This window comes from Doryrhamphus excisus, chromosome 23, assembly GCF_030265055.1.
Source record: "Doryrhamphus excisus isolate RoL2022-K1 chromosome 23, RoL_Dexc_1.0, whole genome shotgun sequence".
Lineage (NCBI taxonomy): Eukaryota > Metazoa > Chordata > Actinopteri > Syngnathiformes > Syngnathidae > Doryrhamphus > Doryrhamphus excisus.
The window spans coordinates 12,913,353-12,937,705 of NC_080488.1; the positions used below are offsets into that span (position 1 = coordinate 12,913,353).

Consider the following 24,353-nt stretch of genomic DNA (forward strand, 5'->3'; position numbering starts at 1 on the left):
GTTAGGCTCCAGCAACCCTCGTGAGGATAAGCGGTAGAAAATGGATGAATGAATGAATGTCATCTATAAGCTTGAACAAAATTACGTATTACAGGTAATAGTCTGCTGCAAAAACAGGAAAATGAACAATTAACATTAAAGACGTGCAACTCTTCAAAATGAAGTTTTTTCACAGTAAAATGTTTAGCAACATAACCTTTACTAAAGGTGACCTTTCCAAAGGAGCTCCACGGCATCAGCAGTGCTTCTGACAAAGTGTGTCCGACAATGAGTGCTTCTCCTCGGGTGGACGCAGAGCACTTGCGTCACGGTTCTCCTGGGCTCCACGGCACTCCACTGCCCAGTACTCCCTTTTCACTGCTGACCTCGTTCCTGCACTCTGAAACTGCACAATGACAGAAATCACCATTAAATAATACTGTGATTATTTAATAATACTCCGGTTAAACTATTCAATACGGTTCAGTGAAATGTTTTTTTTTTTTTACACTTTTTTCATTTTTTTAAATCTCCACGAAAATAAACATCAATGCACTGTGAAACGCGTTAGTCATTTGAAAAAGGATGCTTACGTGACAGACAGGTAGAAAATAGGTTACAAAGAAGAGTTGCGTTGCCATGACAACTGCCGTCCGTTTTTCTTTTTATTCATTAGGCAGGTTGGAGTGGATTTCCGGGTGTTCAAGCGCGTGAGGATATTAACGTGAGGTGTAATGGATGTCAGGATTGTTTTTACTAGTTTGTTGTTTTGCTTGAGATTTATATATATATATATAACGATTTTGCAACTAAACGGAACAGCAGTGAAATTATTCATTTTCCAATAGGTCGAGTAATTTCTACGGGCTTCCTGTTTCGCCTATTAACTCAATTTCCCAGAATCCTATGCCGGTGACCCAAAATGGCAGCGCCCTGTAGGTTCATTCCGGAGTTCTTTCAGGGCTAATAGCTTTTTAAAATATGGGTTTAACTTCTCACCAATGAGTTTTTCGTAACATCGGATCAACAATTACTTTACTTATGGTCACTATGCACACTCTGTGAGGTTTTTAGCTGTGATGCTAGGTTCTTTGGTAAAACGGTGGTGTGAAACGCCCCTGACAGTGTATAGATATATTTTATTGTTTAAACTGCACAGAAGAACGCCTAGAAATTACTGTTTGAGTTATTCGGTGTTAAGACATCACTGGACGAAGAGGCCGTCTGCTTTCTCCAACAACTTCAAGCTGCAGTCTTCGAATCTCAGCATACAAGCTGACAAGGTAACGAGTCGTTCAAAACTCACGATTTTTTTTACCCCCACCAGGGTTACTCGTCTCCGTGAATCCGTGAGTCACTTCCCCCCCACCCTACCGCTAGCTACATGAAAAGGAAATTAGATAACGTCACGGCGTGGGTAATGCAGTGCAAGTGGGGTGGAACTTGTGCTTGCTATGTGACAGGAGTCTAGAGTGATTCGAGTACCCGAGTCGCCTGTGTCTGTGTCTGTGACAGTGACTCGAGTGTATTGAGTTTCACACGTTTTCATGTGCTTGCACGAGTAGTTACACGAGTGAAAACAGAGCCCCCTGGTGTTTTGATAGAGAAATGCATGCCACAGCACAAATTTCTTAAACATCTCTCAATAGGACACGCCACTATAATTTTTTTAATATTTTGGAAGGTTTTATAAAACAGTTAATTTGAATGGAAACTATTATTAAATTTTCTAATTCAAACACTGGTTTGGAATTTATACTGACAACATTTGTACTGTCATGGACTGACTTTTCTTTTTGCATTGCAGGAAGTCATTGACTTGGCCAAGTTCCCTGTGGATAGAATCAGGAATTTCTGCATCATTGCCCATATTGACCATGGAAAAAGCACTTTGGCTGACAGGTTGTTAGAGATGACGGGTAAGTTTGCATATCAGAGTATCACACCTTAAAACGGCACTCTTTAGACCTGATAAATGATAACATGAATTGATACCCAATACAAGAGCTGTACTCCGTACACAATTCTGCTAGTACACGCCAATCAAACTAATAAATATTATAACCATTGGTCACAGTCCTTGTCAGGTCAGGATTTCTTTTTCTCTATTTGTTTTTTGTATAAATCATATGCCAATTTCATCAATATCAAGCAATATGTTTCCTTCACTGATCATTACTAATCAGTTATTGGCCTCGAATTGTTAATGGAAGCTTGCCATGAGCAGGTGCCATAGCAAAGACGGACAAGAACAAACAGGTGCTGGACAAGCTACAGGTGGAACGAGAGAGGGGCATCACGGTGAAGGCCCAGACCGCTTCTTTGTTTTACACATACCAGGACCAGCGGCACCTCCTGAACCTCATCGACACACCAGTAAGTCTTCACATGGATTTTTGGGTAATACAGTAACAAAAGGGAAAATTCAACACAATCAACATAAACCGTACAGACATTGATTGAAGATTCCTAACAATAAATAAGTCAACGGATGGTTGATTTTTGGTTTTATTCTTCCTGCTTTCTTAGATTTGAATAATCTTTCATTTTTGGTCATTTCCGTTCATCTCTCCACAGGGTCACGTTGACTTCAGTTATGAAGTTTCTCGTTCCATTTCTGCATGTCAGGGTGTCCTGCTGCTTGTGGACGCCAATCAGGTACAACTGGTGGTTGTCTTTGTGTGTGTGTGTCTGTGTGTGTGTGTGTGTGTCTGTGTGTGTGTGTGTGTAGCAGTGCCGTGCAGTAGTTGATTGTGTGCCTTTTTTAAGGGCATTCAAGCACAGACAGTGGCCAACTTCTACCTGGCTTTTGAAGCCCAGCTCACAATCATCCCCGTCATCAACAAGGTAAATAGTGTTGGTTTGAAAGAGCTTTAATAAAAATATTTTTTTTACTGTAAAGTTGCACTTGATTGGGCCCTGTGATTGGCTGGCCACCAGTCCAGGGTGGACCCCGCCTCTCGGCCGAAGACAGCCGGGATAGGCTCCAGCACCCCCGCGACCCTCGTGAGGAAAAAGCGGTAGAAAATGAATGAATGAATGTAAGCAACAAAAACCGGTGAGGAGCTGTTTAGGAGTCACAAGAGCTGTCTATTTTTAAGGAGTGGCTCCCATAAAAGAGCCAAAATGTCCATCACTCACCCACAGAGATTGTCATTGGGCCCTGTCTTTAGTATATTTTGTGATAGCTGAAAAGTCTTTTTCTTTTTACCGGCTGCCAAGTGCAAAATAGTTTTGACCCATGTTAGTTTCTGTCGAGTCAGCAGAACAGCACTACACCACTGAAGTGCTCTTTAGTAAAGTTTGTGAATAAGTGGCTCGTGTGCAGAGATTCAATTATTGAGCACATTGGAGTAAAATGTGAATTTCCTTTTTCTTCAGATTGATTTGAAAAATGCAGATCCAGAGAGGGTGGAGGCACAGATTGAAAAGATGTTTGATATTCCCGGTGAGGATTGCATCCGGGTGAGTGGGTGAACACGTGCACCGCTTGTCTGCACCACATCACATCGGACTCAATTAATCTCATTTCAGATTTCCGCTAAACTTGGCACAAATGTTGAAAAGGTTCTCCAAGCGGTCGTGGAGAGAATTCCACCGTAAGAATTCACCCGCCATATTGGTGTCATGTGTGACATTGGATAGTGTTAACACCGCATCACCCCCCCCCCCCCCCCCCCCCCCCCCCCCGACCCCCCACACCATTTACCCTCAGGCCTGTGGCAAGCCTTGATGACCCCTTCAAAGCCCTGGTGTTTGACTCCAATTTTGACCACTACAGAGGAGTAGTGGCAAACATTGCTGTTTTCGGGGGAAAGGTGAAAAAAGGAGACAAGATCGTGTCTGCGCATCTCGGCAAAGCCTATGAGATCAACGAGCTGGGGCTTCTTCGCCCAGAAGAGCACCCCACTCAGAAACTGTAAGTTCCTCGTGCCATGTCTTCAAATCAACTTTTTAATGCTTCTGTACTCTGATGCATGTTTAAACACAGTGCAACCTTGTTTAGTGTCCTTAATACGTTCCAGAAGGTCTGACCCCACTCTAACTCATACTCATACATGCAGGAGTGGTTAACGCTCAGGCCTCACATCTAGGACACCCGAGTTCAATTCCACCCTTGGCCATCTCTGTGTGGAGTTTGCATGTTCTCCCCGTGCATGTGTGGGTTTTCTCCGGGTACTCCGGTTTCCTCCCCTATTCTAAAAACATGCTAGGTTAATTAGCCACTCCAAATTGTCCATAGGTATGAATGTGAGTGTGAATGGTTGTTTGTCTATATGTGTCCTGGGATTGGCTGGCCACCAGTCCAGGGTGTACCCGCCTCTCACCCGAAGACAACTGGGATAGGCGGTAGAAAATGAATGAATGAATGTATTGACGTAAATTCCAAAGGAGTCGGTGCCTCACCAGCCATGAACCTCACTGCCATTTAAGAACAAAAAAGACAGAAAGTGGCGTAAAGTTTTGCTGTCCGCACTTTGCACTTGACCCTGAGGTTTGCCTCTTAGATTTGCCGGCCAGGTGGGCTACCTCATAGCCGGGATGAAGGATGTGAAGGAGGCCCAGATCGGAGATACCCTCTTCCACCAGGAGCAGCCAGTGGAGGCTCTGCCTGGTTTCAAACCAGCCAAAGCAATGGTCTTTGCAGGCGAGGAGATGTTCTCATCAGACCTTGCGGTGCAAGAACCCCTCTGAGTTTTGTTGTGGGTCTTTCCCAGGTATGTATCCAGTGGACCAATCAGAATACACCGGCCTTCGCAGCGCCATCGAGAGACTGACTTTAAACGACTCAAGTGTCAACGTGCAGAGAGATAGCAGTCTGGCGCTCGGAGCTGGATGGAGGTCAGAATCACTGATTCGTGGGTCATTGCATAGCTGTAGAAAGAAATGAAAATAATGCGCACATTCTGACACGTGTGCAACGAAACAACCAGTAGACTTGTACAAAACAGCAGCATGAACTTGTCCTGCAGACTGGGCTTCCTGGGACTCCTTCACATGGAGGTGTTCAATCAGAGGCTGGAGCAGGAATACAATGCATCCGTCATCGTGACTGCACCCACTGTGCCTTACAAAGCCATCCTGTCCTCCCCTAAACTCATCAAGGTAAGAGCAACTCTCGTTTTTTGGGGCATGGGGGGGACAAAACATTGTCTAAATACAATTTAACCACCCAAAAAACTCAGTAAAAATGGGAAATATAGAGCAAAAATGCACAATGAAAAAGAGGAAAGGCTTTAATGTTGATACTAACTAGATTAAAGGCCACTGAAAAAAATGTGAAACTTTATGGAAAGAAATGTGAAACTTTATGAAAAAAATGATCACAGAATTATGTAAAATATATATTTTTAATTTAATTAAAATAATATATATTAAAAAAATAAAAAATATTTTTACAGGAACATGGCAGGGAGGAGATCACAATAGTGAACCCGGCCCAGTTCCCAGACAGATCCGTAGTCTCAGAGTACTTGGAGCCCATGGTCATTGGCACCATTCTAACCCCTGACACGTACAACGGCAAGATTATGACTCTCTGCTCGGTAAGATTCTTTTTCTACGTAAATAATTCTAATAAGGACAGCGGCATTTGGTCAAAACTGCCTTGAACCACCCCTGGTTATCACTCAAAATGGCCGGTCCAAACAAAAATGGCTGACTTCGGCATAATAAAGTTGTTTGTTTGTAGAATCGTAGAGGTATCCAGAAGAACATGGTGTACGTCGATGACCAGCGTGTGATGATGAAGTATCTCTTCCCTTTGAATGAAATTGTTGTGGACTTCTATGACCTCCTCAAGTCTCTGTCATCTGGATATGCCAGGTAAAGTAAAGCACTGAGATTTAATCCTCAAATTATAGGTGGTCCTCGCTTTATGTAGAAGTTCCTTTTTGATATTGTTAGGGAAAAAAAGGTATAAGTTCCTTTCACATGTTCAAAGATGAAGCCAAAGTTGAGCCGTGTGTCCACATTCTGAGCAATTTACGATGTCACATTTCTAATGCTGTCAAAAACGGCACATTAACGGCTAACTAATACGTATATTTACCCTATTTTCCGAATTATCGGTTGCACTTTTTTTCAGAGGTTGGCATGTTTTTTTTCTACCTAATTATGCATTTTTGGTCTTGTGTGACTTATACTCGTCAGCGACTTATAGTCCAGAAAATATGGTAATTAGTTAAGTTAAAATATTTACCGTAATTAACGCATGGGCACACTTCTCTGTTGCGATGGCACACAAAGGCACAATAGTGCCCCCATTCCAAAACCATGTAGTATGTATCAAACAGATCTCTAGTCAAATACCAGTAGATAAGACAAGATGGAAACATTCATCATGACAGGTCAGCATTTCAAGAAATGCTGCAAATGTTTGACAGACATTACAATTTGCCTGTTCACTAATGCCAAATCATTCGGACTTTATTCTTCATAGCTTTGATTATGAAAATGCAGGCTACCAGGCTGCTGACCTAATAAAAATGGATATCCTGCTGAACGGACGCCCAGTTGAAGAACTCACCACAATTATACACAGGTAGGTCTGATACAACAGAAGACTTTGGATTTAAAGGGGTCCTGTAGAGGGGCACTGTAAGTTCATTCATTCATTTTCTACCGCTTATCGTGGGGGTGCTGGAGCCTATCCCAGCTGTCTTGGGGCGAGAGGCGGGGTACACCCTGGACTGGTGGCCAGCCAATCCCAGGGCACATATAGACAAACAACCATTCACACTCACATTCATACCTATGGACAATTTGGAGTGGCCAATTAACCTAGAGTGTTTTTGGAATGTGGGAGGAAACCGGAGTACTCCACACAGAGATGGCCGAGGGTGGGATTGAACTCGGGTCTCCTCGCTGTGAGGTCTGCGCGCTACACTGTAAGTTCATTTCAATAAAATACTCAAGTTGTGTTAAGTAGTTGGGTAAATCTGCATTCATCTGGTCTTGGGGCCTCCTCCTCTTCGACCACGTCTACCATGTTGTGATTGGTCAACTTGATGATGTGGCAGTTCCACATCACGGAACCGAAGCACAACATTGTAAACATACACTAGAAATGTAGCATAGAGCCTTTTTAAAGAAAAAATCTGCAAATGAATATGTATACTATAGTATACATATTGCATTGACCTCACATATGTGAGGTCAATGCACCGTAATTCCTTGGTTCCAGACCCAACCGTCATAAGTGAATTCTTTATTTATGACTGAAATATTTTCATACTTCCAGCATAGAAAACCTTAAAAATTCCTCAGCGGGTCATTTGATAAGATCCTCCTTGAGGTAGTAATGACGGGGTGGTTGAAAGAGATCCAAATCCCTTTTCATTCTGCTGATTTAGGCCTTTCATTGTTTGACCTATATACTGCACCATGTAACATGGACACATTATCCATGTAAAAGACATCCCTTGAGGTTTAACCACAACCTTTGCTGCACAGGTTAAAGGGTCCCTCAGAAATTCTTCAGAGTTTATGAAGTATGAAATGTATTTGACACCTGAGGACATGGAAAAATGTCTACTTGGCAGTCAAAGTGTTATACATTTTCTATTATAATGATATTGCATCGCAGACAAGGACAATGGACCGAAAGTGATGACACACAGCAGATGTGTTCTATGTACTTACCAGGATAGGAGGTCGTGCACATCCTGGTAATTGCAGTCTTTCACATCACTGATGAAGGCTGCTCTCCAAACGGTCCTTGGAGCTCAGCCCAGCACAGTCTCACTTGATTAGTTCTCCAGGCGGATGGAATTCCAACACATTATGTTATAAAACGCACTTTGGCTTGGCTACCTTGCTTCTTTAAATTAGAACTTAAAATACTGGTTCATTGGTCACCGAGCAAACACGGAATTGAAAGGATGTTCAACAGCTCCATGCTGCGAAGGAACCCCTTTGTTGTTGTTGATGCGTTCAATGAACCTCAGGGGATGCACTAAGCCGAGAAGAGACCCTTGCAGCAGCCTCATTTTCCATCTATTCTGTCTGCCCTGTATTTGATCAGGAAATTCAGCCGTATTTGTTTAAGAAAATGCTAAAAACGAGTACACCCCTCACGTTTCTGAAAATATTTGATCTTTTCATGGGACTTTTAGGGCATGAGGACCTGATGAGTTAGCAACACTGTTGACACTACAGACATCTCTCTGTTTGGCATATGCTTCAGATATCAGCTGTTAGCCTAGCAATATTGACTATTGTAGCTGTCCGACTACAGAGGCATTTGCATTGCCAAATAAAGGCGTTTTTGTGAATTTGCGTCTGCAGAGAACGTGCATACAGCGCTGGAAAAGCCATGTGTGAACGACTCAAAGATTCCATACCAAGGCAGATGTTTGAGATTGCTGTCCAAGCCGCAATCGGAAGTAGAGTCATTGCAAGAGAGACGTGAGTAAAGTCATCTATTCTGTACACCATCAACTGCCTAAATAGCCAACATGACAATCTGTGGCTCTTTCAGAATAAAAGCATACAGAAAGAACGTCCTTGCAAAATGTGTAAGTATATTTTTACTTTGACAATAATGCATGTATTATAATTCTACATTCATATATAACAAATGTAACTTTAAAACATTCTCTTTTGCTAGTACGGAGGTGACATAACGCGCAAGATGAAGCTCCTTAAGAAACAGGCAGAGGGCAAAAAGAAGATGAGGCGTATCGGCAATGTGGAAGTACCCAAAGATGCTTTTATTAATGTTCTGAAGAGGACTGAAAAATAAAACTGTAAATATAGTGTTGTATATGCAACTGGATTAACATCTGGATAAAAAGAAATATGTGAACTGACATGATTGTGTATTTTATGGTAATAAATAGCACAGTTATATAATTGTATATGTTGTATTGTATATTATTATTAGTTGTATTATCCATACGTACAATTTTCAATGCTAGTTAATTTTTGTTATCTTCAAACAATCTCTTTGCTTGGTCAGGGAGGGTCCAGCAGCTGTATTTATGTTCCAAACGCAATTTCGTTGTTCTTTGGTACAATGATAATACATACTTGAATACCGAATGCCGTATCGATACCCACTCCGGCCCAGTAGGTGGCGGTATGCACCTAAACGTTGGTTGGCACGCGCCAGAAACAAGAAAAAGAAGAAGAATCTCTTCAAACGCGGAAGCTGTTTTGAATGGTCCCTGCTCAATGAAAGAATACTGAAACAAAAATGAAAGTTCGTTCATCTGTATTTGCGTCGTTGATTTTAATATTTGAAATCTTGGGTGTTGCCTTCTTCCTGAGGGGATTTTTCCCCATGTCTGCCATATCGTCTCAGCGGTCCAAGAGCAGGCTGTCAGACCAGCCTCCGGAGCCGCTGGCAGGTGAGTTCAATCGGCGTTATCTAGCACAGCGTATCGGCATACATTTAATGGCATATATTTGCTTTTACAGGAGACATGCCTAATTCGTCGTACGTCGTTAAGCCCTTGTTTAAAAGGGTGGTCATCATGTTAGTTGATGCCTTGCGGGAAGACTTTGTGTTTGGAGCCACTGGTCGCAAGCACATGCCCTACACCAGACACCTGGTGGAGAGAGGTTCAACACTTAGCTTTGTGGCTAAAGCTAGGGCCCCTACTGTCACCATGCCCAGGATCAAGGTAACATGTCACTCTTCATCAGTATCACACTGCTATATTTTGTAGATGTTACAAAATGTTTACATTTCGAAATGAGCAGATTTTAGTGCATTTGGTCCCCATTGCTTTAACATTGAGTCAAAACAAAAGCTGTGCTTGACCCTATCCCAGCTGTCTTCGGGCGAGAGGCGGGGTACACCCTGGACTGGTGGCCAGCCAATCACAGGGCAGACCTGGGCAAAACCTATTTTGCACAATTCAATTGTAATCAAATTGTGTCCATAGAAAGATATTAAAGGGCACCTATTATGCTTTCCATTTTCCTGACCTATAAATGTTGTTACAATGGTGTATTCTCGTGTTAAATGCATCAGACAATTTGGAAGTGGACCCTGAAGTAAGTTTAGGATGTCTCTGCGTGCTCGGTTTTACAATGTTTTTTTTTCTACCTGCGATCTGTATGGGCTGCAGATTATCTGCACTGTAAATGCGGAACTACGTATCCAGAAGTCCTCAAGAGCGCTTGGGAGTGTGACCAATCACAGCGGAGTGGTGTAGTAAATTAAACAGGTTGTTTGGGTCAGAAGCAGGAAGTCCATGAAAATACTGCAGAAAGAGGTGCACTATCTGGAAGATCCTTTGTGGGTTATTGTGTGTAGCTGCTCTAGAGGAGTCCACAAATCAATACAAAGTACAGATAATGAGCATAATAGGTCCCATGTCTAAAATACCACATTTCTCAGTCCACACAGGTCTCATTTAATTATGGTTGCACCATAACACCCGTAGATAAATAACTCATATTCTGTTAAGTAAGGTTTAAAAACATAATATAATGTCACACAATTCTTATGACACAAACCAAAAAAGGTCACCTCTATCCAGTTTATCTCTGCAAATTGTTCAGTATCTTTTTGGCAATACTGCATTGGCTGTAATCATAAATAACCTCCATGGCAGTAATGCTGCCAAATGACCCCCCCCCCCCAAAAAAAAATCTACAAATTGTTCAGGGTGTTGGACAGGATCTCGCTGTCATTTGTTGGGATTCAGGCTTTTAAATGAGGTCAGTGAGGATCTGGAGGAGGGGTGGGCCAAGAGGGTAGGCAGATGTTGTGCCATAATCCGTGAAGGACGCTTGTGTTAAAACAAACTAGGAAATGGGGAAGGGTGGAGAATCAAGCTAAACCCTTATATGCTAGGTTGGCAGCATCAAATGTATTCAGTTTATTCCACTTGCTAATGTTGCATCCAACCAAGGCTAGTTTGTACAGAAATGTACAAACGTGGTGTTTGACCAGTAGGTGTCAGCACACACCAACTGCAGCTTGCCTAATGGAACTGCATTGCAGCCTATTTGACACATGCCAGTAAACCTAAATCCTAATGGCACTCTTGACACTCATTCTCACACAGCCTCTGAGATTTTCATGCTCTTACATTTCCTCTGGTATTTGTTTGCATTTTTAGGCAGAGGCTTGTGTAATTCTCTGTGGCGCAAACATATACAGGAGCTTAAACCATCAAATTTTTGACACTGGGAAGGTGTGTTCCATGCATTCAAATGTTACCGGTCAAGCTGACACAGCAGTCAGTCTACATTTCTGAGGAGTTAAATTTTGACAGTAAATTCAGGTAATAGTCGATGCAACAGCAATGGCTGCAACTCACTGGGGATATGGAAAAGTCGAACATCTGCCCGAGGTGTCAACACAGCCCACCAAGTGTACAGGACTCCTTTTATTATCTATGAGCACGTTGGCCTCACAGTAATATACTCATTTGGGTGTCTGCGAGGAGTTTGCATGTTCTCACTGTGTGTGCATGTTTATTTTCTCTGCATACTCCTCCCACATTCCCAAAAGAAGCATGTTAGAAAGTCTAAATTGTCCATGCGTGTGAATGGTGGTTTGTCCCTTGGGGTTGGCTGACTTAATGGGCTCCAGCACACCCATGTGAGGATAAGCGGTACGGAAAACATGCATGCTTATTTATGCGAATTGATTGTTGTGAGAGCTGCACGAGTCCTATGACAGTGTTTCCCCACAGGACTACAGTCTATCTGTGGCACAGGGGGCAGATGACGTCCTTGTATAATTGATGATGCCATGAAGCAAAACTCCAATCAGCATTCCAGTTGCAGTTTTAGTTGCCGTCATTGACCTCCCCTAGGCTCCATCATAAGCACACCATCATCGTAAAATCTGATATGAGAGTGGTGGGATCTACTGTTGGAGGGAGTCGGTCACTTGAGATCCGTGTAGTAACCACAAGTTGCTTTTACCTTTTTTTTTTTTCCTTTAATAATCAGCAGTAAAACATGGGTAAGTTTCAGGAAAATATCAGTTCCCGACAAGAAACGATGCATTTCAAGCATAAAGGAACTAAAGTAAGGAACTAAATGAACTAAACCGTGCGATAAAATTTTCCTCCAATGCGTTACGCTTGCTTAATACGGGTACATACAAATGAGCCATGGCAATCTCTTATCAAACGCACTTCTGCCACCTTGTGGCCGTTTTGATGGCTTACAACCACTGTTACAGATGCACTTGCGTCATCACCTCTTTTTGCCTCTAGTAATTACGGTCTTTTAATTTGGAAACTCACAAGTAAATACAAGATTGCAAGATATCCGCAATGACATTAGGACAGTCTTCTTTTTGGTGGTTAACTAACATAAAACATGGTGGTGGTGTTTTCCATCACTGTTTTGGCACCTGTGCAAGTTTCACTGGTTGTGCCAGCAGGAGCGCGTGTGCCCCACTGATATTGTACTTGACATTCACTGGCACATGGCGAGCAGAGACGCACTGTGGGACAGCAATTAGCATGTTGATGAGCTACCAGTCCAGTCTATTCAGACAGCATCACAATATATTTGGTACCTGGGGACATTTAGAAATGTTTTTTCCTTTACTACTTGACCTCTTTTCCAGCTAGTCCTACATTTTCTATGTTTTTTTTCCAATCTTGACAAAAGCCTGTATTGGTTCCAGGCGTGTAGTCTGAGTCTATGAATAGCTGTAGACATCACTTAGATTGCAATTGACCAAAAAGGAAAACAATCCATCTCTTCCAGAGAGCTGGCATCTGCCCCGGTAGAAAAAAAACTGTTTTAGTGATGAATGTAGTAAATAATTGAACGAGGAACGAAGCTAAAAAGCAAAATATGTGCGTCAGCTGGAGTTGGAACATTTCACTAGGTCATATCGATATCAACTTTTCATTGGTAATTTTGAGTTTGGAACTTATTAAAAAATTCTTGATGTTACCTGCAACCTATCACAGCTTGGCATTTGAACACCCACTGGGAATGTCAGGCTGTGCTACAGGCAACTCACAGGGGCTTCAAATAGCATCCACAATTGAATGTTTTATTCGGAACACAGGCGTTGTGTTTCAAAAGTGTTTTTATGTTGTGGGAATTTGGTTTCTGTCTGATGTAAGATAAAAGAAGCGGCTCATGTGATGTTTTAGTATGTCTCTTAGCCCACTGTCCATATGAATAAATAAAACATGATCTCTTTGTCTTACCTGATGTCATCATCACAAACAATAATATTTCTAAAACCTATCCCTCCCCAGGCTCTCACCACTGGTGGTATCCCAGTTTTCAATGATGTGGTGAGGAATTTGAATTCTCCGGCTCTATTGGAAGACAATCTTATTTGGCAAGCCAAAACGGCGGGGAAAAAAATGATCTTTTATGGAGATGACACATGGCTACACCTCTTTCCCAAACACTTTATGGAGTATGATGGTACTCAATCGCTTTTTGTGTCCGACTACACTGAGGTAAGTTTGTCACTCGCTGAACTGACTCAAACTCGCTTATGTTGACATACGGTGCATAGTTGTGTTCGCAATATTCATCATTATTGCTGAGCTACGTGAAACGACAACAACAACCCAAGTGTTTGGGATCGACACCATGTTTGTTTACATGTGTTTACACCACATCACAGGAACAAAGGAGTACTTGGTTTGCTTGCTGAAAACTGCAATGAAAAGCAGGTTTATCCACCTCTGCTGGGTCCCCCCAGCCGCATCCACTGCCTTCCGCAGTCGATACTGATCGGTAGCCAATTGAACAAAGCATCCCTAACCTCTAGTTATTATGCTTATGTCAATTACGTATTCATAAAAAATATTTCCCACTTATTATGAATGAGATGTGTTTTCTGGGGGGTAAACTATTTTAAAAAATCCGAGCATTGCAGGGCGAATGCTGAATGGGGATTGTGTGGGTATCCACGGTACTGTGCGTTACAGTGTGACTTCGATCTTATACCACACAGGTTGACAACAATGTGACCGCTCATTTAGATAGCACCCTTAAGAGAGATGACTGGGACATTCTCATCCTCCACTATCTTGGCCTGGACCATATTGGTCATATCAGTGGACCCCACAGTTCTCTCGTTCCACCCAAACTGTTGGAAATGGATGACATCCTGAAGAAGATCCACACTGCCCTCATTTCAAAGGTAAAAGTACCAGATGCTTACATCGGTGATGATGAAAAATTCTATCAGCTGTCAGCAGTCATTGTCACGAAACACAAAATGGGTTAGCAGTCAAACATGGGATCATGGGCTGTTGGCTTCCTTCTCCTTACTGTTTGCTTCCAGTTTATTCTGAAATCAGTCGAGCTTTGTTTCTTATACCCTTGGTGTTGGCAAATACAAAAAAAAATGTAATTTCTCTTCCAGGAGGCAGAAGGAACTCTGCCTTATCTGCTGGTTCTGTGTGGCGACCATGGGATGTCAGAGTCAGGGAGCCATGGAGGTTCTTCAGAACTAGAGGTTAATACGGCCCTGGTGCTCATAAGCCCTGCCTTCAAGAGGAAAGGTAAGTTTGTAAGTCATGTTTTGTTGTTGTTGTTTTTTAAGACCTATCTTACAATCACAGAGCCCTCTAAACATGAAACAATATAATTATCACCTTTACAGTCGTATTACCCAATATCCCTGTAGGTAAGTTTCAGCAAAATATCACTTCTGCAAAAAAAGATGGATTTCAAGCATAACTTTCACTTTGACACAAATGTAGTCATATATTTATAGTTTTCACGTTTGGAACTGAACTGTGTACATGCATTTGCACACGTGTGCGCGAAGGGGGTGAGGGCCGATTGTATATTGCAACATCCAATTATTCTATACTCTTTGCTGGTTATCGTCAGCACGAAACATTTTAATTGATGCATGTCTATACAGCCTCTTTAGTGTCACCATGGAGTGTGGAAAATGTAGTGTTTACTTTTATCTCTTCTCATCTGCATTGCTATAACTGCAGTCTGGTTTAAATGAGGTAGCGTATGCATATGGCCCCATATCCACCTTTTGACTTTCCTCTATGGGTTTAAAAGTTGAAATGCAACTGCAGTTGAGGAAAACCAGCAACAGAGAACCTTCCTTCTGCAACAATGGTGCAACCACATCAGTTACTGATGCAACACATTTTTAGCACACCAGCAGACAAACAGCAGCAGACGTGATGAGAGTAGTCAATGAAAAGTCTTGCAAACTTTAACTTGCCTTCAGGTGTCACCACAAATAAACACCCATGGTTTTGTACATTGGTGTGGCTGTAAATATATTCCATGTTGGGAAGACGTACATTTCATTAACAATTGCTGCAAAGGTGTGTTTTATTTGGATGAGGTAACCTTGGGAAGTTTGATATGACTGCAGTGCACACAGCATAATTGTTTGTGTCTCTCATCTCTGTATCAGCATTCAGTGAGTGCAGCCCTTTTTCTTAGCGAGTTATGATACATCTGTTCTGCCAGGACCACTGTGCTACTCTGCTCTGAGTAGCTGCAATCCATTATAAAATTGGGATTCTCGCGCTTGGGTTGTTAGGGCTGGAAAACGATGATGTGAAGTGGGCTTTGATTGGCTGTGACTGTGTTTAGCATAAACTGATTATATCCATTGTAGTTGGGAGGGCAAGGTGAGTAGCGAGGAGAGATTGAGCAATAGCAAAAAGGTTCATCGAAGATTAATATGAAGTTATTACTTTGTAAAATTGTTTTTTCAGTTACAAAATGATTTAATGGCTAGTGTCATAGCAGCCTTATCACTGTAACTTACAATATTGCAAAGTATGTGGCTATCATCTCGCATCCCTAGCATCCCTGATGGGCAAAACACCACATCACATCCTAAACTCAATGGACTTTGTCAAGAGAATCAGACACAATGGCAATGTTTACACCTTGACAACACCCTTCAAGATAGAAACCGCTCTCAACCCAGAACAAATATGTCATGTGGTAGAACTTTGCCTGAACACAACATATTTTTAATTCATGGGAACTTTTTCCAGACAAAACCGAGGTTGTGTCATGGAGTCAGCAGGGACACTGATTGCAGGTTGGCTTGCAAGGTTTACGCAGTCATACAATCAATCTTTTAAAAGCAGGTTTTGACTTTGTGTGAACAAAGGTTGAGCTCATTCCATTACAGTATTGATTCTTTATTAATCTCTTTATTATAAAACTACATTGAGAAAGACATACAGTAAAGGTATGTCATTTGTTATTCCATTTTATATCGGATGTATGCTGGTGCATGATTCGAATTCCTTGTTGTGTTATTGCAGTGGGGATGGAGAAGCCTACAGAAGTGGAGCAGGTTGATCTGACTCCGACCCTGGCCTTGTCACTGGGTTTGCCCGTTTCTCAGAACAACGTGGGTCGTGTCATCCCTGGTGTTTTGGAAGAAAGCTCACTCAGAGACCAGCTGCGGTTCCTGCATCTCAATGGCCACCAGCTGAAATGCCTGCTCAAAGACAGCATTCCGGACTACGAGAAAGGTAGATTCAGTGGCTTTGCTTTTAAGGGAAACAGAATATGAAAGAATGGAGGAATATTATTATTATCAGCATTATATTTGTCTGGTTAATATTGAAATATATTGTCTATTGAAACAAATACTGTATGTGTGTATGTATTAAAACAACAGCCAAGACACTCTGACAGCAAGCGTCATTATGCTGTCAGGTAACGTCGCTGCTGAAGATGTCACTGTCTGCCGGCTGAAATTGTACGCTTGCCAGTAGCAAGAAAAGACTCCAACATTCCGCAAACTTATGACAGGCTTGCCTGGAACACCTAGTCACCTAGTCACTCCGCTACCTACCTCCCTCCCTTCATACATGGCTACCAATCTACCTACTTACTACCTACAGTACCTACCTCTATTAAGATGGCTTGATACAGGGAGCAACAGCATACATTTGTAATAATATATTTTTATTCTCCACCTTTGCAATATTTTATTACCACAGCAACCCATCGTGATGCATGTTTGATTCCATTGAACCAATTGTTTATTTCCAATCCATTGACGAGTGCATCCCTGTGTAAGGAACAAGCAAATGTGTATATTCGTCACTAAAGGCCATCCTGTTGTTATGACGCCCGTGTTGAGATGCTTCCTGGTTACGATGCACCCCTATAAATGATTGATACGCTCCAAAAAGAAAAGATAAGTGCTTAAGAGCGCACATGGAAAAAATACGTAGGCGGATTAACTCGTAGGCACGCAGCGCTACACCGTTGAAGGACGTCACTTTTGTTCTTTTCAGTTAAAATGTTCCCTTCATTTTGTCTCCCAAGTGCGTGGAAGAGTGTTCTGATTGCAGTGTGTCTAAGAAAAGGAAAGTGAAATGTAAAATGGTCAAGATGTGGACAAGTGAAGGAGAAAAGTTTTATATTACGGTAATTTTTATTTTCTAAGGTTTCCATGGTGATGAGATGAGTTATTTCTGCACAGCTACATGTGAAAGCGTTGATGTATGTGTTTATTTACAAGGAATTAATATTACATCATGACTTGTTACTGATGCCTCCTCTGACCTCAGGACCAAAGGGGTCGGGTGCAGAGTGAGGTGGGTGGCGGCCGGAGGCAGGAACATTGGCGGGCTAATCCTTGGCTGCGAAAGCAGGCTCTTGGCATGTGGAATGTCACCTCTCTGGTGGGGAAGGAGCCTGAGCTGGTATATGAGCTGGAGAAGCTCCGGCTAGATATTGTCAGATTCATCTCGACTCACAACAAGAGCTCTGGAAGCAGTCCTCTCGAGAGGAGATGGATTTTATTCCATTCTCGCTTTGCCAGCAGTGAGAGGCCACGGGCAGGGGTGGCAATTCTTGCTGCCCCCCAGCTCCGAGTCCGAGTGGGCCATGTACCATGCCTCCATTGTTGAGGCGGCTGATCTGAGCTGTGGGCGTAATGCGTAATGGCTGATCTATCGGACCATCCTTAGTAATAATAATTATCCTTTTCTACTTCATGTTTTTGTTTTGTTTTCACATGTTTCTAACCGTAGGCATCTAGCAGGGCCATTAGCCACTCCTCGTACTTTGATGAAACGTGGCCAGGGCCATCAATATTGCATGAGCACCACTGGCTTGAGGTTGTAATATTTCTACCAACCATTCTGTCTGACAAATGCCACTTTATATTTATAGTCGGCTTTGGTACAGAATGTGCTTACTGTTTGCTTTTTCTTTTCTTTTTAAGAATGTGTCTATTCATGAAGGCACATTGCAAATCAAATCCATGCATTTGTGTGTTCATAAACAGTACTGCATAAAGTACAACTCTCATACAATACTTTAGTAATGGTTTTATTTCATTTGAACATGCACCAGATTACAATTGAGTGCATCCCATAATCAGTTCCCAGTTCCACATGTCCAAAAGGAGTAGGAAGAAGCAAAGCTTATTAAATCATACCCCTCCATCTGGTACTTTTACAATCAGTAACTGTTACATTTGTTCACTTCCTGCTTTCCTAATATAGTTGAAGTTTTATTTTTTTTAGTTTTTATTTTAGTCAATTTCATCCGTAACGTAAATGCAATACAGGATTTTTTGAGCAGAGGCAATCTTAAGACCAGAGGAAAAATAACAAGTACAGTAGAACCTCTGTTAGCGTCCGCCTCAGTGAGTCAAATTGACACCACAATTTTGTTTAGGTTTACTTTTTCCTGTTACAATATGACATGCATCTTGCCAGGTTATTAAAACACTGTGTGAGCTCGTTTAACGTCTGTACGTCTTCTAGTTGTCACCGTGTAGCTAGCTACAAGCGGGAGCAAATATTGAACAAAAATGGAGAAAGAAAGAGGTACATTGTTCAAATATTACAGCTTGTCTTGCCTTGTGGGTAATAAAACTCCAACTTCAGGCACACCTCCAAACAAACTCATTTTTCTCCCCATCCAGAGCCAGGCTTTGAACAGTACCGTATGGCAGAGAAGGCACATGGGAGCTGGATGAAGCGCTACCTGGAAGGAAACGGGTCAGAGGTGTTGACTAACATGGGGAAAAAGGTCCTGAAGCAGTATTTGGAGGCCCTGGCCAGCATGAGCTCAGCCCTCAGCAAATATCAGGGCAAGTACGACATGTACTCCATAATTGCTGGAGTGGCCTTTGTGTTTCAGGTGAGCAGCAAAGATATTCGTTTGTCTGAGCCCCTTCTTATTAGGCTTGTTATTTTGGAATAAGTGTTGAATTCAGTGACATAATCCGATAAAATTGCAAAATGCACAAGTGGAATTATTCCTGATGCTTACTAAACTGAGGTCCGGTACACTGACTTGAGGTCGTGCGTCATCAAATTTAGGGGTTTTACTGTACAGTTGAACGGCGGTGAGCAGTTAGCGTTTTCGTTAACAGCGGAATGGCAGAAGTCTCAAAAATGTCAACACAACAAACGTTTTTATAGTTTTACGATTATACTTTTAGGTACATAAAACAATTGCAAATACATACATTTAACATTTACGGTACTTTTACCATGATCAAATATGTGATTGTAGCAGATGTAGCAGCAAGATCCACATGGACGCCACCTTTGTTTTGTTCTATGAGTTTCTTGAATTCTGTCTTTGGTTCCTTTTGGGTCATTTTGCAGCCGTGATGAAATGAAAAGTAGAAACTTAAAATCAATAATATTGAATTCAAGAAATAACTCATGGCAAAACAGGAAGGTGCTGTACATGTTGATCTCCCTGCCACATCGCGTCTTTGACAATAATCATGGTAGAAATAACCTTAAGCAGTCCCTTCCCTTCAGATTAATTAGATTTACATACTTTATTTTTACTTGGTTAGAGTACATTTTGGTTACAGTTAGACCTTCTAGAAGGGATTAAGAACGCTCACCAAGGTTCCACTGTATTTGGGACAAGAATGTAGACTTCCCCAACCACATATTCCAACACGTACAACGTTGTTTTGATTAGAAACGGATATTAAAAGTCTGATATCATTCCTGTAATCTGTCAGATATTCTAAAAGCTTTGTACTCCTTTCTCTCAATTGTCTTTTTGTGATGTCCTCCAAGCTGCTGTTGGTCTTACTGCTGGCGATGCCCCAAGCCCTGAGTGGCGCAGCGGCAGTGGACCTCCCGGTGGTCTCGTCCCTGCTATCCCTGCCTTTCTACCTATTGTGCCTGCTGCTCGCCTCCGTGCATGTGTTGGTGTGCACATCCACGGAGAGCTGCTGCTACTTCTGCAGCTTCTCCTGGGGTCTAGTGTTTGCCGCTATCACCGTCTCTTCAGCAATATCCTGTCTGCTGCTCTCCATGATAACAAGACTACTCTCCCCGGGCCCAAAGTTTCATGGGAAGGTGAGTTGTGCTTTTCAATCGATGGATGGATGGATGGATGGATGGATGGAAGACAATATTTAGCGCTTGCGTCATCATGCTTCATTGCCGCAATTGGTCCGGTCGCAGTGCATCTCTGATGTTTACTTCACTGAAGTTCAAGTTGGACATTTTCTGCAATTTAGGGCACTGCTTGTCATTGAGGGGTGATGGTGGGCCCTGAAGCCGAACCACTGTATTAAACCTACTTCACTAATACGCTAGGTTCACTCTCAGTAGTCCAAAAAAAAAACACATGCTCCTCAATAGCCTTTACAGTTTAGATACATTTACAGTACATCGACTGAGTTGTCAGGTTTTGGGGGGCTTTTTTGACTCCATGCAACATGTATTACCGTTTTGAAACTTGGCTCCCAATTAAACTAAGTTTTAGGTTCATCTTTTGAATTGGCCAGATCAATTTTTCATCTTTATTACTATATCGCTATGCCCATTATAATAGATCTTTCAAAGGTTACGTCTCATTTCCCTTCTGGGAACTTGCAAAGGTACTGATACAGCAAAAAGTCTAATGAAACTGCAGTGTATCCACATACAAAACAGATTCAGAGAGAAGCAAATCAAAGGTAAAGCGTTTTATCTGCGATATCTGCATCAATAGACTTTACTGATAGGCAAGTGTTATAAAATGACGGTTCTAATAAAGGCAAGACTTTGGGTGGAACTGTGGTGTTCCGGCTTCCTCCCACAGTCCAAAAACGTTGGAAGATGTTTAATGCCCCGTTTACAATGTGCTGTACTTACTGGATCTGCACTGCTCTCATGGCTTTCCCATTTCTGATACATAAAGTAGACAAAGCAATACAACCTGAAAGGATAATTTCTCAAGAAATGTTTGATTAGTCATGCTGAAATGTGAGTTTACATCGGAAACATTGTATTAGAGGGAAGTGGTGATCTGGTCCTGTGAGGGGCAGATGACGAAGGGCAGACTCATGCCTGGGCACCCAAGGCTACTTGAATCAGGTGATACGCATGTGGAGGCATGGTTTAGGAGATGAACCCCCGAGCCTCAACAAAGACCAGCCTATTTACCACCAGATAAATGGGGAAATGAAATTCCCCATTCACTTTTTGAATGAAAGAAGTCCTTTGGATGAAAGGTAAAACACAGCCATTTTAAAGCGGCCTATCTTTTCACAGTCCCCACTGCAGAGCAGTAGCAGTGAGTCGTCACTGTCAGAGCTGGATGTGTTGCTGCTGGTGGGCACAGCCAGTCATACCCTCAGTTTGGCGTCCACCAGCTTCATAGAGGAAGAGCATCAAACCTGGTACTTCCTACTCAGCACTCTCTGCCTAGCAGTCTTCCAGGATGTGTGTCGCAAATACTTCAGAGAGAAGAACGACCCTAGGGATGATGAAGAGTATATCATTCCTCCCAAAGACCGTCTTCCTGGGTACCCCAAGACCGAGGTTTGCTCAGAGAAGTGGCTAGCCTTAGCCACGCCTCTCTTTACTCTGCTTTGCTGCCGACTGCTGCGCTCCCTCAACCAGACTGGTGTGCAGTGGGCTCATCTTCCTGATGTGGGCCATTGGCTGAACAGGTGAGATTGACTTGGCGGATTCAAATATGACAAAGAATATCAAAAGCTTTCTGGCAAGTCCCCTGCTGTGTTGCATTTGGCCTCACCTTGTCTCAAAGTACTCAACTGGTATAGTCAACTCTCTTATTTTATGTGAGGACATGTACCATAATTCGGAAATGAATTGTACTTTCACTGTCTGTCTCTTTCTAGCGGTGAACACAAAGTGGTACTGTCCCTGCTGGCTGCTTTTTGTTTGGCTCTTATCTACTTCCTGATCCAAAGACGGTGCTCGATGGTGTCCAAGGTGGCCCTCGCCCTTGGACTCTTGGGGGTTTACAGCTACCGGGCAGCTGTCGGCAACGTCTTGTTTCCTTGGCAGCAACCCACTCAAAATATGTCCAAGTAAGTTTCTATGAGCCACTTGACAGTTAGTGTTGTACTTTGCCAGTGATGCATCAGAACATACCATCCCCGTTACTATCGATTTTGGTGGATTTTCTGTTAAAAAACGCATCATTTTAGAGTGTGAGAGTATTGTCTCAACAGGGGGTTCTATGGATGCATAGTCATCAACCTCGTGTGTAGAACTATGCATTCCATTTTTGTCTCCAAGTTCAATCCCCTGGAAAATGGGACTTGGAAATTGCCCTTTTTTTTTTTTTTTTACAAGTAGAATTCACCAGAACTGTTATACTGAACTGTAGGTAAGGTAACCCATGATAACCAAAGTCAGCCACTAGAATGAGTTACATACTTTATCAGAAAATAATGAGTGTGTAAGGCTGTTGAAATCCACCGTCTACCTTTCCAGGCGCCTCCAACTACGAGCAGTTGCCTGGCCTTCCCTAACCTTTCCTGTTCTCCTTGGCAGTCACTTCTACTTGCTCCTCTAATTAAAAGTTCAACCTCTAACCTACAGCCATATAAAACACACCTGAAGAAGCAATGCGAGAGACTGACTATAGTTCCCCTCTACACTCTCCATGATTGACATGTTGACAGCTGAATGCTCTTTCTTCAGACCGCAACCAGGCCATTAATGCCGAACACTGCTTAAGACTTTTTTTAGCACAAAAATGATATACCTGATATACTGTATATAATATAGGATCTTTGACAATCATGGATTACCTGGCATTGCCATTCATTAGTGGCGTGTACCTTATTATTATTATTATTATTATTATTATTATACTCCTGATCAGAATTTTAAGACCAGCTGAATTCATATTTTACACTGCTTACAAATTGGGGAAATATGGAAACATACTGAATGAGAATGAATGACGTATCCAGTCAATGTGGATACATAAATATTTTCTACGATGAAGCTAACAAGAGTGTTCCAACCAACACAACCACAACCACAGTTCATAAATAAATAGATGAACCCACATCTGGGTTTAGAATTGGTCAATCGGAAAGAGAACGTAATAAAGAGGTTGTGAGGGAATATTGCATTTATGGGACAACATGTGAGCAGAGAGTTTAGTTTGCGTGGGGAAAACTTTGTGGGCTGCAAATGAATGGTACAGCTCAGTCCTTTCTATGGCTTGAGTGTGTGGCTCTAGGCCTGCTCCAGGCCTGCTTGCTCACAGGAAACCTGGCCTGCATAACGGGACCAACTGTTTCAATAATCATGCAATATATGTAGCAGTACATATATTACTAATCATTATTATTATTATTATTATTAATGTTGTTATTCATTGCTGTGAATAGCATTTCCATGTGTGCACACAATAACACGATAGCGCTGTTTAATATCTGCAACTACAAACCATTACATGAAAAGGTTTTCCTAGAAATAAGGCATACTTGAACCAAGCTGCTAACCGCTAAGAAGATACAAAGGCTTTACACAGTATTTGTTACCTGGGTTACCAGGCCGTGCACAGAAGTGATCTTTGGTGCCAAAACGCTGGAAACCTGGCACGGGAAAGACTATGCACAGCGTTTGTCCCGCTGGCCTGCCTGCCTGCCTGCTATGAGTGAATTACAGGAGGGTTCTTTACCCATAATGCAAAGGGAACATCCTGAAAGCATCGCAGTTCATGAACAATTAGTGGACCTCAGCAGACTATCTTTATAGTTTTGATAGATTGCTTTTGGTTGAGTCTTGGTCTTTGTTGTGCTTTGACCATATGTCATTTTCAAATGTAGTTTGCCATCAAAGCAATGGAGATTTTTTTTCATCTGTGTTTGTATGTATATATTTTTTTCTTTATTTATCTTTCTCACCTGCACAAAACATGACCCATTTTATCATGTACAGGACCGTTATGCCTGTTCCCAGTTCAAATATATTCATGCATACAGATCACACTTAAAAATGGAAATGTATTCAAGCCCATCTCAAGACACCTGTGAACCCTGAACACACACACACACACACACACACACACACACACAAGATATTCCTGTCCTCTATAGTTGCTGTCATTGGCAGTACATTTTCTTGCCATTTCATTTAAGAAGAACCAATATCCATGACACATTTTAGTCTTTACCTTTAATCATCGTATTAAATGTGAATAATGATGGATGAATA

The 24,353-nt window shown here is 42.1% G+C and overlaps 2 protein-coding genes across 8 annotated transcripts in view; both read left to right on the plus strand.

Annotated features, from left to right (window-relative positions):
* Positions 1–860: 860 nt before the first annotated feature.
* Positions 861–8,810, plus strand: guf1 (GTP binding elongation factor GUF1). Of its 2 annotated transcripts, XM_058063394.1 has the most exons (17): positions 861–1,262; positions 1,787–1,898; positions 2,207–2,355; positions 2,557–2,637; positions 2,749–2,826; positions 3,361–3,444; positions 3,514–3,578; positions 3,695–3,898; positions 4,488–4,627; positions 4,698–4,821; positions 4,953–5,085; positions 5,382–5,525; positions 5,672–5,805; positions 6,422–6,523; positions 8,269–8,388; positions 8,462–8,498; positions 8,591–8,810. In XM_058063394.1, exons 1-17 carry the CDS (start codon positions 1,059–1,061, stop codon positions 8,723–8,725), a joined length of 2,046 nt encoding a protein of 681 aa, XP_057919377.1. In that variant the 5' UTR covers positions 861–1,058; the 3' UTR covers positions 8,726–8,810. The 2 variants fall into 2 exon arrangements, with proteins under 2 accessions (XP_057919377.1, XP_057919378.1); XM_058063395.1 differs by lacking the exons at positions 861–1,262; positions 1,787–1,898; positions 2,207–2,355 and having other exon boundaries at positions 2,568–2,637; positions 3,361–3,427.
* Positions 8,811–9,119: 309 nt separating this feature from the next.
* pigg (phosphatidylinositol glycan anchor biosynthesis class G) overlaps positions 9,120–24,353 on the plus strand; it is a 35,961-nt gene continuing 20,727 nt past the window's right edge. For all 6 annotated transcript variants that reach the window (XR_009120867.1, XR_009120866.1, XM_058063282.1 and 3 more), the window contains exons 1-10: positions 9,120–9,332; positions 9,403–9,608; positions 13,176–13,385; positions 13,889–14,077; positions 14,303–14,441; positions 16,200–16,412; positions 18,830–19,047; positions 19,953–20,237; positions 21,420–21,820; positions 22,013–22,204. Coding sequence is in view for 4 of the 6 variants with exons in the window: in XM_058063282.1 (XP_057919265.1) it covers positions 9,179–9,332; positions 9,403–9,608; positions 13,176–13,385; positions 13,889–14,077; positions 14,303–14,441; positions 16,200–16,412; positions 18,830–19,047; positions 19,953–20,237; positions 21,420–21,820; positions 22,013–22,204 (2,207 nt within the window). In the remaining 2 variants the exon portion in view is untranslated. The remainder of the gene's footprint in view (positions 9,333–9,402; positions 9,609–13,175; positions 13,386–13,888; positions 14,078–14,302; positions 14,442–16,199; positions 16,413–18,829; positions 19,048–19,952; positions 20,238–21,419; positions 21,821–22,012; positions 22,205–24,353) is intronic.